Raw genomic sequence first — 14,961 nt, 5'->3', positions numbered from 1 at the left:
CCATTAATCTTTGCTGAAACCTAATCTTACCAGCTATATCCCTCTAGAATAGACCCACAGTTATTTCTAGTATTCGATACCAAAATTAGCACGTAGCTGGAATCCAGTTTTATGTCGTTTTATGTAACCCACTTTCAGATTCCTGCAAAACCCACTGTGTTATCAGCGCGCCGGGTTTGTGTGGTGACCACTGGTGCATTTATGATATGCTGTGCACCTTGGGAGGTAAAGCGCCGGGATCTTGGATTCACACACTTAGTCTTGTTTGCGTGTGTTCGTGTATAATAATAATGTCCCTTGAGTGAGAATCCCTGATAGAAAGACCTCATCAAATCTCCAGTGTAAAAACTGTGCCATTGCAAAGCCTGTCCTCAGGACAGAGAGACTGTTAACAAGCACTCTGCTGAGTGTGTGCCCTGTCAAGTACGCTCAAATATGCATTTCAGAGCCATGAGAGGTCTGACTTTCGCCGTCTTTGAAGATAATCACCCATGTCATCAGAATGTGCATTTTCCTGTTTTTTGTGTAGTTGTGTGAGTGTTTGGACCATTTTGTATTTCTTTTTTCTTCCAATGAGCTAATAGACTGTTACAGTGTGGAGAAAAATAAAGAGTCACAAGGTTCCTTTTGATATCATGTAAAAACTGACATCTATAATTATTAGCCTTTATGCATTTTGTAGGATACATATTCACTTATAATACAAAACACACACAGTGCTAAGTTTTACTTAAAGTATGATGTCACTGGTGTGTAGCAAATACAAATATGCTTTAATCTGTTGAGATTATTTTAGTGCAAATATGTAAGGAGTGCATTTTCTATACTGAAACAAAACACTGGAAATGTGCCACAGGAACTAGTTTTAATTTATCTGAGAATGCATTTAATTTAACTGTACATGTTAATGTTAAATCTGTTAAATGCCCATAGTCAAATGTGTAATTGGGTATGATGTGCATAATATTTCTTTTCAGTCTTTGCATTGTCTCTGCCATCCTAAATTTTGAGTTTTGGGCTACATATGAAAGAGTTGTAATCCTTAAACTGTTCTTCAATTCTTGATGTAAATCAAGATTAAGATGAGAAGGCTAAAATGACCAAAAATTGTGTCTAAACATATGAACATGACTGTATATACATTATATTATCTTATAATATAGTATAGTGAACTCTATGTACAGAGTACGTGTGTGTGTGTGGTCTTGTTTTGTGGACCCCCACAACCTTTTAAGTGTTAAAACTGGTTAGGACTTGGGGTGCAGTTAGGTTGGAGTTACCCTACGCACACCAGCCTGATGTACACCTCCCCAGAAAAGTAACTACACATTGAAGTGACACAGACCACAAGAGCTGTGATTGGTCTGTTTAGTAGTAGTGTGTTTCCCCAGAATTTATGGCTGCTTCTCCATCTCCGCAGTTTTCAATTGACTGTTTTGGATCAATAAAGACAACACATCGAGGAAAGGTTAACGGAGGAGGTTCAGAGGCACAAACATTTGTAGGACTCACCTTTGTGGATGTTTCTGCAAATTTTTGGCAAAAGTGTCTGTCGTCATTTTTGAAAGTGAAGCTTTCGACTGGCAAAAAAAGACACAGCACTGACAAGCGTGAGCCAGACTGATGGGCGCACAAGTACAAATGGCGTAAACTACGTGCGTAGGTTACAGTGTCTAGTCCCGCAGTACTTTAAATGAGCCTTAAGAGGTGAGGGAATGCCAATGGTAGGTCCTCACAAAAATAGAAACACAAGTGTGTGTCAATGCGTTTGGTGTTACGTTTATAATAACCCTAACCCTAACCCAATTCAGGTGGTTATTGTCCTCTAAAATGTGTTTGTCATCAGTTGTCTACATAAACAGGTGTGTAGTGTCCCTCACCTTTATCTAAAGTAGACAATCTCTGCCTGAAGTGTTGTACGCTGTGTCTACATAACATAAAAGGGAGAATGAATAAGCAGTGGCTATTTTTTTCTTTTTTTAGTAAGGATTAGTGTCATTATTTCGGACCAGGCGAGGATTTGAGGATGTGTGTTTCTCTTGGAGGATGCACAATACGTGGAGAGTCTATTCTTTTGGCCTGGATGTCTTGGATCCAACGCTTAACGTTGTCGAGCATCGGATTAACTGAAGTGTTCTTAAGGAAACGCAGCCGGGCTGTGAAGCTGAAGTTACACCGAAGCACTTTTTATTATATTATTCACAGCATGTATCAGACGTGACTTCACATCAGTGCCGTACTTGTTAACATGCGCCTTCTATACAGTGACTGGCAAAGATTAATGAAGAGGAATGATAGATGATGATTGTGTAAAATGAATTAAGTAAATGAGTCACCCCGTGTTTTGTACATTCGGTTTGTGGCAGTGTTTCTGTTCTCTCACTGTGGGAAGCCAGTATTATACTAAATGATGTTTAAGACGGAGAGTCTTGAAGAGGGGAAGGAACTTGGTACTTGTGTGTAGCTTTGTGCAAAGGTAGCATCAGATATACTTGATAGTTCATGTTCTGTAAAGACCATCAGCCACAACATTAAAACCACTGTTGGGAGAAGCAGATAACACTGACCATCTTGTGACAATACAATGTTCAGCTGGGAAACTTTTGGACCTGGCATTCGTGTGGATGTTACTTAGACATATACCACCCACCTAGACCAGACCAGGCACCCCCACCCCATAGCATATAACACAGCAGGATGCAGCCTGACACAGACAGACACAGTTTAGGAACAACTCAAAAAACATGAAAAACAGCACAAGGTGTTGACCTGGCCTCCAAATTCACTAGATCCCAAACTGATCAAGTATCTGGAATGATCCACAGAGGCCCCTCCAGTCAACCCATAGGACCCAAAGGCCCCCACTAACAACATCCTGTTGCCAGACACCACAGGACACCCTGAGAAGACCCATGTCCATTCTCTAATGAGTCACAACTGTTTTGGAGGCACAGGGGAGACCAACACAATATTAGGAAGGTGGTCATAATGTTATGCCTGATCGGTGTATAGTGCATGCACACACATACACACACAGAGGCATGCACCCTCCGCTAATGAGGACGGAAATCTTGCTGCCTCTCCTCTGTCATCCCTGCCTGTACCTCTGCCATCAGCTGTCGCACAAAGAGAGAAGTTTGAAGTTTTGTCTTTTATCCTTCCCCGACGCTGGACAGTGTTCGGCAGTCAGGCAGCCAAGCAATCAAACACAAAGTCACTTCATTTCAGTCCCTCTGTTCTCCTCTTCACAACACTCCACCATTGCTTTCACCCCTCGCCCCGCACACTTCTGTTCATCTCGAGCGCCTTTAATTAAACCTTTGCCTATAGATAACTGCCGGAAGCGGAGTACACAGTGTGCACACGCGTGCTTGCAGAACAACAGAACGCATTGCAGGGGCAGACAGTGAGCTGTCATCAGCCTGTGCTCAGTGTGAAAATGTGAAAATGTTAAAAACCCAGGTTTGCAATCAGTATGTGGGTGTGTCATGTTGGAGCTGATGAGCAGAGACATTTACAAATGCCACAGTATTTAAAACAGCCATCAGTCAGTAGCAGTTTATCAATGCTACCTTGTACTTGCTCATGTTACACAGAGAATCTCAGAGACAAATGCCATCAAACCAAAATTATCTGCAGAGGGAAGTAACCAATGCTGCAGCCTTAAATGCGACCCAGTCCTAGCTTTCCACCTGCTTCAGCATGACGGAGATTTTCTTTCTCAAGCACCCTGTGAAACTTAGAACAGAGCGATACACATTAGAGGAGTCCGTCTCTATGAGATCACTCTATTTCCTCCTTCTCTCAGTGGCTAAAAGAAAAGCAGCCCTGTGAGTTCACACAGCAGCATCTCTGTTGCCATTTGGGCTCTGACCCAAATCGGCCGCTGCCCGCGCTACTGACTGTGCCACTCTGTGCCGCTTTACCTTAAACACAAACAAAGCCAGACACCTGTTCCTTTATGTGTCTTCATGCAGTGCTACAGCGCTAAAGCCCAGCGTTTGTGTTTGTGCGTGTGTTCTTGTCTGCAGTGGAGCGATGCATGAGTGTCATGCAGTCCGGGACACAGATGGTAAAGCTGAAGGCAGGATCCAAAGGGCTGGTGAGGCTCTTCTACCTGGATGAGCATCGCTCCTGCATCCGCTGGAAGCCCTCACGCAAGAGTGAGAAGGCCAAGAGTGAGTATGCATGCATGCACGCACACACACACAAGCATCTGTAAGTACGCACGGGTACAAGAGCACACACGCTCTTTTTAAAACTATCTCGCTGCTGTGGTTTCCCTCATATGCTGCGACAGTGAACATCCAAGGGTAAAATTCTACTTTATTATGACTTATTCTTATTGTTTGTTTGCCATTTGCCATTTTACAGATCCAAAAAGAAGAATTAACTCAATAATTAGCACTGTTAATGCCTACAATCTGATAATTTGACTGAAAATGACGCACACAAACGAGTCCTGCATCTTACTTTTGGCTCCAGTCCCTGTCCAGTTAACACGATGTAAGCCGGACCGAGCCAGATGTTGTCAATTGACATATCTGCTGCACAAATGCTGATTTTGAACAGATCTTCAGGCTGTGAAACATCTACAATGTTATTTGTGAGGTAATGCTTAGATGCAGGCTGCACATGGTTGAGGTTAAAAGTCTGCAAACACAACAAGTGCATTAAGATTGAACCAAACCCGTGCTTTAAGTTGGCTGGTACTCTCAGTACTTCTAAGTTTTACCCTCTGGTGTACTGGGACTTTTCCCTACCATACTGGGGAGTTCTCACAAGCAGCCCATAGCATCTCCTGTTGATTCATAATGGCTCTTACACTACATTACCCAGGGGGCCACTCTGTGTCATGGGCATCTTTCTGTTACAGCTGGCATTACTCGAGACCAAACTCAGTTGTTTGTTCTCGCAAAACACAGACAGAGTCCTCTATTGCAGGCCTGATGTCTTCACTAAAGCCAGTTTAAATAATTTACATAGTGATGCATAGGTTCTTAATTTGCATGACACACAAGTTGGTTGGAAAATATGTGTTGTGAAAATCTTCATAGTGCCTTAGAGATAGGGTGAGGACATTTGGACGGAGCTCGGAGTAGAGCCGCTGCTCCTTCGCATCGAAAAGGGCCAGCTGAGGTGGTTCGGGTGTCTTTTTCGGATGCCCCCTGGGTGCCTCCCTTTGGAGGTTCACCGGGCACGTCCAGCCGGAAGGAGACCCCAGGGCAGACCCAGAACTCGCCGGAGGGATTAAATATCTCGTCTGGCCTGGGAATGCCTCGGGATTTCCCCGGAAAGAACTGGAGTGTGTTGCTGGGCTGAGGGATGTCTGGATTTCTTTACCTAGCCTGTTGCCACCGTGACCTGACCTCGGAGAAGTGGATGGAAATGAATGAATGAATGAATGAATGTTTTATTCACCGCAGCAGTTCTGAATGTGATATTTGATTATTTGCCAATACTGACCGTCTGATACACACACCAACTGGTGAATAAGTACTTCTTTTACTAGGGTACTTATTTTTTTTTTCCTTCTGCTGAACCAAACTAAAATCTTTTTCTAATCTCAACTAAATGTCCTCTCTGGTTTGAACCTAAACTAAAATGGGACTCAGGAGTCAGAAGTCAAAGACCTGTCTGACTGTTTCACCATCCAGTTTTTGCCTTGTTGGAAATCGCTTCTTTGCTTCTTCTGACATTGTTTCCAGAACTTAGCAATTAACCTAGCTAAGAAACGTGAACACATAACCGCCATGATGGATAAAGCTACAAAAATTTAACTCCACTTAGCCACAAACCAAAGTGATTCTTCAGACTTACATAATAATAATAACAATACATTTATTTATGGAAACATGTACTGTATCAGTACATTTCAAAGTGCTTTAGAGATCGCCACTGTTTCCTTTTTTGTCCTATTTTCTGCTGAAGTTTTGTAATCTGAGTTCGCCACACTGCTCTGGCTCTGAGGGGATTATCATCATCATATATTTCATGGCCCCCTCAAAGCATCGTTATCTCTCTTTTATTTTACCAGTTTTATGCATCAGCCCACTGAAGCGTGCATCAGTCTATTGGACCTGTCCCTGCATGTGTCTAAATGACAGTGTGTGTGTGTGTGTGTTGGCATTAGATAAGCCTCCCTCCTTTTACATGATTAAGAGAAACACACAACAGCTGCACAGATCTTTCTTTGAATTTGTGCGCGTTTATGCGCTATTTGTCCGAGTGGGATCAAAACAAGGCTGCCATATTGTTACTTTCCGTCAAAGCAGTATACCAGAGATGAGATTATGTAAGGGGATGTGAGAGCTGAGTGTAATGGGGAAGCGGACGAGGATCATTTTGGAATGGATTATGACAAAATATATTTCGGGGCGTGAAAGAAGGCATTTGATTATTAATTGTATACAACCATCATTGACTCTTTATTCAGTCAATTAAACGTAATAGCGTTTCGAAAAACAAAAGTGCTTGTGGTTTTGAAGAAAAGATGCCGTGCGGTAATGAGGGTCATTAATGAATTGTTTTTAATTAAGCTTGTTAAGGGATCACTCAGAGAGAAGAAGCAGCGAGTTGAACAGATGTGTACAATCAGGACACAGTTTACTGCGGGCGGTTTCTCTTTGCTGACAAAGACATACAATCAAAGATAGTCGAGTTCATACTCAGATCTCATTAGACCGTGATACTCTCTGAAGCCGGAAGTATTTTCACACATCACAGAGAAAGCAGAGAAAGCGACAGCTCATAACTTTAGTCATGGTTATGTTTCAAAAAAAGCAAATATTTTCTCTTATCCCCTTTTTCTTAAATATATATTTCACCCTACTCCATTTTGTCACAACACAGTAGAGGGAACATTCTTATCTGTGTCTCTAAGCTCCCAAACACATTAATCCCTACTGAAGAGTAAATCTTTAAAGAGGACATATTTTGACATCAGATAAGCCCCGCCGTAGGCTGCTTCAAATGTGCACCGTTGAACCCCTGTGTTTTCGTTAACAGCCCCATTGGTATCAGTGATATTGGCGGGAACAGCGGAGCCACAGACATATATACATAGACGCCTCATTGAGCGGGTTGGCCCGTTGTTGCGATGCGTCAGCGTATATATTCAGGAAACCGATAGGAACCAAAAACAACGTCTGTAACATTAATGTTTTTGGTTCCTATCAGTTTCCTGAATATATACGTTCGTGTGTGAATGTGTAAATGAGAGGCATTAACTTACAGAACTTTGTAGAAGACGCTTAGTAAAGTTCACTCCATTGCCTCCTCCAATATGGCGGCGACGCTGACGTACGGTTCAGCGCTCACTGAGGCTTCTATGTATATATGTCTATGAGTGAAGCCCTCTCCTGGAAGGGGGTGTGGTCAACAGCAGCTCATTTGCATTTAAAGTTACAGACACCAAAACAGCCCATTTTAAACGTGGCAAAAAAACAGCGATAGAAAGTGATGATAGAATGAACAATCTCTGTGGTATTGAGGTTAGACTTTAAACACATATTCTTGAGACATGTGAGAGCTTTATTAACTTGTTAAAAAGGGGTAGCATATGGGACCTTTAAAAACCGACTATGACATATACAGCACAATATATTATTTCACTTTGAAAAGGATCAGTGATTTTCTAAAGCAGTGCTGTAGATTTCAGTATTTGTTGCCAAATCACAATAACTCACTACGTTTAAGCCTAGGATTAGTATACATACAAACTCTTTTAGTATTTATGGCAAATGGACAGTATGTGAGATTAAGTCAACTTCATGTTTGTCATAATAATGGACCATGCTACCCAGAGCAACAGTCTGGTTCATTGACTTTATTTTCTAATACTTTTATATTTGAGTTTAGTCCAGACCAAAAAAAGAAATTTGATATGTGCTGAAAAGGCAATTCAGCATTAACTAGAGGCAGAAATGATGTTTTAAAGCCTTTATATTAATTATTGGTTTTCTTTATCCACATGTCCTCATTCTTTCAGTCACCATTGATTCGCTGTACAAGGTGACAGAAGGCGGTCAATCAGACATCTTCCACCGGCTTGCCGACGGCAGCTTCGACCCGGCCTGCTGTTTCACGGTGTACCATGGCAACCACATGGAGTCCCTCGACCTGGTCACAACGAATGCAGAGGAGGCCAGAACCTGGATCACCGGCCTCCGCTATCTGATGGCCGGGATCAGCGACGAGGACACGCTGGCCAAGCGGCAGCGTACACACGACCAATATCCTCTAAGCAAGGAGCGACACACAGCTCACAAGTGCTGACAGGGCCACAAATAAAATCCATTTTCTAGGAAGGATAAAAAAAAAAATATGTGTGTGTTATTCAAATTTGTGCCAGAGATATCCACTAAAGCCACTAAATCTTTCAAACGACAGAGTTTTCTCAAAATAGAAGATGTTTTCATCCATCTAAGCAGATCAGTGGGCAAGAGGCGTTAAGTCGCTGCAAAGTATTTACCAGAGTTTGTGTGCACGTACTTTATTTTCCTTAGTGTGTGTGTGACGTGGATGAAGCAGACGTTTGAGGAGGCCGACAAGAACGGAGACGGTTTCCTGAACATCGATGAAATCTACCAACTTCTTCACAAGCTGAATGTTAATCTGCCACGAAGGAAGGTCAAGCAAATGTTTCAGGTGAGACTATGAATTAAAAACAATTCTAATATGCTAGATATTTGCTTTAACTCTATATGGTAAATGGCAGCCCCTGCAGACTTAAGGTAAAGCAACAGCATGGGATGGTGATTGAAAAGAAACAGCTAATTTCACATCTTACACATACTATAAACTGCAGAGAATGGAAGATGACCGGAACTTGCTCGTCAATTTTTACGGCTGCGTCGTTTATTTATTTATTTTATTCATAATTTAAATAAATGAAGAAATATTTTACGTGACCGTGTGTTGGACAGGAAAAGGGTGAAGCAGTGGAAAGAGAGGAGAGGAGTGCTTCAATTTTTAAAACAGTAGTCACACTGAGTAATATCACAAATCCACAGACCGTATCTACTTCCATCTACTGCCTTATCAAATGTGAGTTATTGTCCGGCACGATCCAGCCTTGGAACGATTTCCTCACACTTTCTTGGTTTATCTTTTTGACCACAGACTTGCCTTAGATCCACTGAAACATGATTGACTTTTAATAACTGTCTTAACTGGGAAATGAATAATCCTGATAATGCGTTGATTGGTTTGTTTGCGTCTTTACTGATTTTTTTATTAGAACTGGAACGTGCAGATTACCTGTGATCGAGGTTGAGGCTTAACTGAATGAGCATCTATTAAAGCTGCAGATGTAGATGCATGTGGTTCTTGTGGTGCAGAGGACGAGCCAGTTAAAGCTGCTGGTCGAAGATCAGGTTGACATCAATGCTGCCATCGTGAAAGTAGTCAGATAGAAGCTTAAACTAAAGGAAATGCATGCATAACGGGATCATAGTTGGGAAGTAGCAAATGCAAAACTGCTGAATACAGATCAAATTAGTGCATGAATACTAGTATACTAGTGGGGTGAGAAACATAGTTAAATTCAAATCAGCTGATAAGAGGTAGTAGTGAATTTCAGAAATAGAGACAAAGTCAGAATTTCTACTTGTGAACTGACCCGGCTTCATGGATAAGAAGTTGTCTCAGGTCACACGACAATAGTGTCTTTCCTGCACTGAATTAAAATAATAGGACGACCGTTATATATCTAAATTAATAATTGATGTGAGCTTCTCTGCACAAAACGTAATCGGAAAAATGGAAAAAAAAAATACCAAACAAATGTGAAAAAACAAATGAGGACCTAGTCAAAAAACACTAGCCTGTCACAGTCTGACATTTTTATTGATTTATATTTATTTATTTTTAGTTGACATTTGCCAAAGTTCTTCTGGAACAATTGGAGGTTTGAAATCCTGACCTCCGAAGTTGAATGGAAAGCAGCAGTATAACCAGACCATGTTGAGTCAGGTGAAACATTTTCAAATATGCTTTGTGGGGCGGGGGCTCTGCAAAACCTCTGGAGGAAAAAGGTCAGCGCACTCTTGTCCTTCGCTGCTCTAACACTATAATGACAGTAGAAGAAAATTACAGCAATCTGCAGTAGTCTGTAGCAACTGGAGGGAGCAGTTTCCTACATCCACTTGAAATCTTCCCCATCAGGTCCAAAGCATTACTTTATAACGTGAACAGTTAAAACTCTGCTCCATCGGGACTACATCTTGTTTGTTCAGATATTTTTGACGGCGTCCTAAGCAAACAGGGCAAGAACTGTCTGTCATCACATTTTGATTTGAATGTTGCTCAGCTCTGGTGCCGGTGCAGGGAGATGACTTGGTTCCACTTTGACTCACTTTTACAGCGCACGCAAAAACTCAAATAAAGAAATATCTCGTGTCAAATAATCTGTTTTTAACTTCGGTAGAAAGCGTTGTAGCACCCAGCGCTCAAATTTAGAAGCTGTGTAAATAGGTATTCAGGGCCTTTAAGCTTCTAAATGTGCCTTGTGAGAACACACTGGCTACAATACACCCCGTACTTTATGCCAAGCTCATCAAAACTTTCAGTATTTTTTAATTAAATTTATATCTGTGATTAAAATATCCCAACAAACTTACTCCCTTAAGCCCCCATCCACGCCTCCTCCATTAGCTGACAGCTGAAGTTCAATGATTTTATCCCTTCATGTCGGGATAACACAAAAAATCAATCCACACTTTGGGTTTGGATTAGACAGAAAATATAATCCATTCATCTTATTCCATTTAAGCAGGGCCTAAACAGCTTGTACCGCTGCTTAAAATACCCCAAGTCTGTTGGTTTTCAGTCCATGCAATCCAAGTCTATCATTGTGATTTAGCCTGCCGGTTGTGTATAGATTCCATGACCGAATCCCCGGTGCCCACAGCGAACTCATTACCGACGTGTGATGGAGGCATTAGCCGGTATTATTAGATTTGGTGTGGAGACGAAGGGGCCCCAGTGAGATCCAGGTAATATAAGACGCCGGATTCCAGCGAGCAGCCGGAGCAGCAAGCCACGCTGTGTGTGTGTGCATCTTCTGGCAACATCTGGCGAGACCTGACGTTAGGAAAAGAAATACAGTTCATAAACGTAATGTGTTTATCATAAAGATGAGGTTCATTGAGTGTGCTTGCCGGAATGAAACCATGTGAAAGAGGGTGTCACGTGACAAGAGATGTACACGTGACAGTACTACTCATCCTCTAATTACAGATGATGGGCTTTTTACCATACAGTAAACATAGATTTCTTCTTTTATATTGTGGCCTAAAAATCAGAGTGAATTTCTATTATTTTTCATTCCAAAAATCCAACGCAGCGGGTCTCAGATTCGATTGGGTCGGCAGATCCTTGCTGGAGCATAATCAGTTCCCAACGGAGTGACCCCAAACCAAATTTAGTGCCTATGACACATCCCTCCATCATTTGCAGCAGACACGAAGCTGCGTCATATGGAGCAGTAACCACTCGCATTTTGATCTAATGCCACGAAGTAGACGTGTTCAAGGGGATTGAGCCAAAATGTCACCTTGAACGTCAGGCTTTATTGCTGTGGCATTTCTCAAAGATCCTGGGTCAAACACTCAAGTCAAGTAATCGAGCTTGAACGTTATCTCCGGGAGGTAGTATCACGTCAGAACCCTCTGTATTCCATTTGGAAGAATATCAGCTTTTGCCGTCAGATAGCGTAGCTTGAATCCCACAGGCTGTGGAACTGTTAAGTCAGAGCTCGGTTTATCAGCATTGACTGTACGTATATAAAACTTTACTGAAGAGTGGGCTCAGTGTGGTGGCTCCGGTTTTCTCCGTCTTTCCTTACTCTTCCTAATTCCCACCTAATTCAAATATGGTCAAACTGGTGGAGATTGAGTGGAGCTGAGGTGGCAGGCGACAGCTCGTGACCTTCAGGGGCACCCTCCTGTCACTCAAAGCTGCCATGCCCTTAATCATGCATAATTTTGCGCCTTTGTATAATTTAAATGGATGAGTTATTTAAAAATTCAGTCACATACAGTTGAAGGAGAAGACTAGCTATAGAAACCAATTATTTTATTATTATTTACAATTAAACATGATTATTTCTGCTGTAACATTTACATTGAGGCCTGTGGAGATCGACTCACTTTTAGGACCAGCATCTAGTGGCCATTAGAGGAACTGCAGGTTTGGGCAATTTTTGAAGGACGAGAATCATTCACTTATACGACTGAGTAAACCCCAGAAGTTTGTGTTAGTCTCCCTTCAAAGACGGACTCTTTGAATAAATGTCAGAATAAAATAATAGATTACCTTTGTGACACATCTTCCCCTCACCCGAGCAGGAAGCAGACACGGACGACCAGCAGGGCACGCTCACGTACGAGGAGTTCTCCGTCTTCTACAAGATGATGTCTCTGAGGCGGGACCTGTTCCTGCTGATGATGGCGTACAGCGACAGGAAGGACCACCTGACCATGGAGGAGCTGGCCAACTTCCTGCGCAACGAGCAGAAGGTGAGCGGCCGCGCTGGCCCCCCGGGTCAGAGCCAATCAAATCCCCAGCTAGGGGGCGTTGAACCCGACACATTTTTATGATGAGGCGTCCAAACTACTCCCTCTCCCCAATTAGCCTCTTTAATTTGAGTTCCAGCCACAGAAAGAAAATTGATTATATTCCTGTTCAGCTTCTCTTTACTACGACGTGTAGCTCGTCCCGTCTCAGCTGCCCGCCCAGAGGAATCTGCTCCACTAAGCCAATCTATCACACCTAAAATTGGTTTGTGTCATGGGAGCCCTTGGCTTCTTTTTATATAATTTCTCTTCGCTCTTTTTTCTTAAGGTTTCCTGACACACATTTTCTCCCTGCATTCGTGTAATTGTTCATCACGGCGCATTTACTGTCACCAGCCTGTGATACTTTTTGGGATTGACGCTGTTTTCTGCTCGAGCCGCTCGTTTGACTCGGCTGACAACTTACTTGCAACACACATTCGTTATAAGAAATCCACTTACCCTCTACATACGACAGAGAAGACAAACAATGTTATTTGCCGTATTTCAAAAGGCTTGAACATGTATTTTGTGCACCTTTATCTTCCGTACAGATGGCCAACGTCACGTCAGAGTACGTTGCAGAAATCATCGACAAGTTTGAGGTGTCCGACGAGAATAAACAAAGAAGAGTCATGGGAATTGAAGGTAGCATCCATATTCCTTCCCAATTTTGCCTTTTCCTTTTGTAAATCCTGCACTCAGCTGCTCTCTCTTGGTTTCTTCCTCTTTGTCTCTCATGTTTGTGCATCATCTCTCTCTATTCTTGCCATTTTTCGCATCCTCTTAAAGTCAAAACCAGCTATTAATACAGGTCACTATGTGGCTTATTATTGACACAGAGCATAAAATAAAGGATACATGCTCATGCTGCTGCATACACTAAATGATAAATTGTCTGGCGATTTAATGAATGATTAAATGAAGTTTTAATTATTGTGTCATGCACTTAATAATTACCTTATAATATCCTCGCATGGCCTTGTGAAACACAGCACAATCAAGCCAGGCTGCCATCGTCTTTATAAGTTACTGTCATAAAACACATCAGATTAAATTTTCTAATTTATCAACTCTGATTCATATCATTCTTCGTAATAAAACCAGATAATAAACGGCTGAAAGGATGTCAGTGCCGTTTATCTCTAAAGGTGGACCTTAAAGCGGAAGAAGTATGGGAGAAGTGTAGCCAGAGAAGTGTGACAATTGGGAAATCAGATTGAGGGCGGTGGGAAAGAGCAAATGAGGGTGTGACAGAAATGAGAAGACTGAGTGCGGGGACAGCTGATGAGAGGGGGAGAGAGAGAGAGAGAGGAGGAGGGGGGAGACTAATCTTGTTGTCTGAGGCATGAAGGCTAACACTGTGTGGCTGACCAGAGCGGTGTGCCTGATGCTCTCCCTGCAGGCCTGCAATGCGAGGGTTTCAACATAGGATGTGCACAGATGTGACATTTGCATTAACATCTTGCTGCAGAGCGACGAGGAAGACTCACATTATTTGGAGTTTGTCTGACTGTATATCGTATCTGGTCCGTTAGCATTCATGTCTACTGTTAAAATCTGGACTAAGCCGTGATATATCGTGCCAAGATTTCATGTTCAGTCTGATCCCTGACTTCCCATTGCTAAAATCTTCCCCATATTTGCATCACATCTTCATAATCTCATCCCCCACTTTACATTTCTTTCTCCACAGTCTGTTTTTCCGCATTAACTGCCTGCCTCTTTTCCCCCCATCTGCTTTCTCGCTTCCTTCCGACTTCTCCTGCGCTTGGTATTCCTGTCCCATTTCTATCCCTCCTCAGTGGATGAAAGGATGCTTTCTGTTTCCTCCTCCTCCTCACACCTAACGAAGTTAGTGTGGTGTGGTTTCAAACCTAACAACTCTGCTTTGGAAACACTGCGCTGTGTTTTTTTTTTCTGCCATTCTTTATTTTTTCTGGAGACAAACCTGCTAATGAAAGGGTATTGTAGATGTCACAGTTAGAAATGCTGTTGGATGTGAACTTGGTAGCTGGTAGCTTGAAATAGAGAAGTCCTGTTGTTGTCGTGTTCATTCAAAAATAGGCAACTGGTTGATCTAAAGTTGGTGGGATGAGGAATATTTAAAATTGATGTGGCATGCTAACATTTTCAGAATGCTATGCTATGCTAGTTTATGTTAGCATGTGTGTATATGTCTATTTGGTAGCTCCTGGTATACTTCACAGGTTAAAAACTGCTTCTGGCACTAGATGAAGAGTCAGGAGACGACTTATCATCAGACTGATATACTTAATACTTGATCTATCTATACAGATCAGCCACAACATTAAAACCACTGTCAGGAGAAGTAAATAACATTGACCATCTTGTGACAAGTCAGTGACCTGGCATTCATTCATGTGGATGTTACTTAGACATG

At 42.2% G+C, this 14,961-nt stretch overlaps 1 protein-coding gene across 1 annotated transcript in view; it reads left to right on the top strand.

Annotated features, from left to right (window-relative positions):
• plch1 (phospholipase C, eta 1) overlaps nt 1–14,961 on the top strand; it is a 62,039-nt gene that overhangs the window by 23,682 nt on the left and 23,396 nt on the right. Inside the window, exons 3-7 of the mRNA XM_084558400.1 lie at nt 4,032–4,178; nt 7,991–8,234; nt 8,508–8,649; nt 12,351–12,521; nt 13,112–13,205. Coding sequence (XP_084414526.1) covers nt 4,032–4,178; nt 7,991–8,234; nt 8,508–8,649; nt 12,351–12,521; nt 13,112–13,205 — 798 coding nt within the window. The remainder of the gene's footprint in view (nt 1–4,031; nt 4,179–7,990; nt 8,235–8,507; nt 8,650–12,350; nt 12,522–13,111; nt 13,206–14,961) is intronic.

The sequence above is a fragment of the Chelon labrosus genome (assembly GCF_963514085.1).
Source record: "Chelon labrosus genome assembly, chromosome: 13".
Classification (NCBI taxonomy): domain Eukaryota; kingdom Metazoa; phylum Chordata; class Actinopteri; order Mugiliformes; family Mugilidae; genus Chelon; species Chelon labrosus.
The sequence above is the reverse complement of the archived record's forward strand: the minus strand, read 5'-3'. Positions and strand labels throughout refer to the sequence as shown.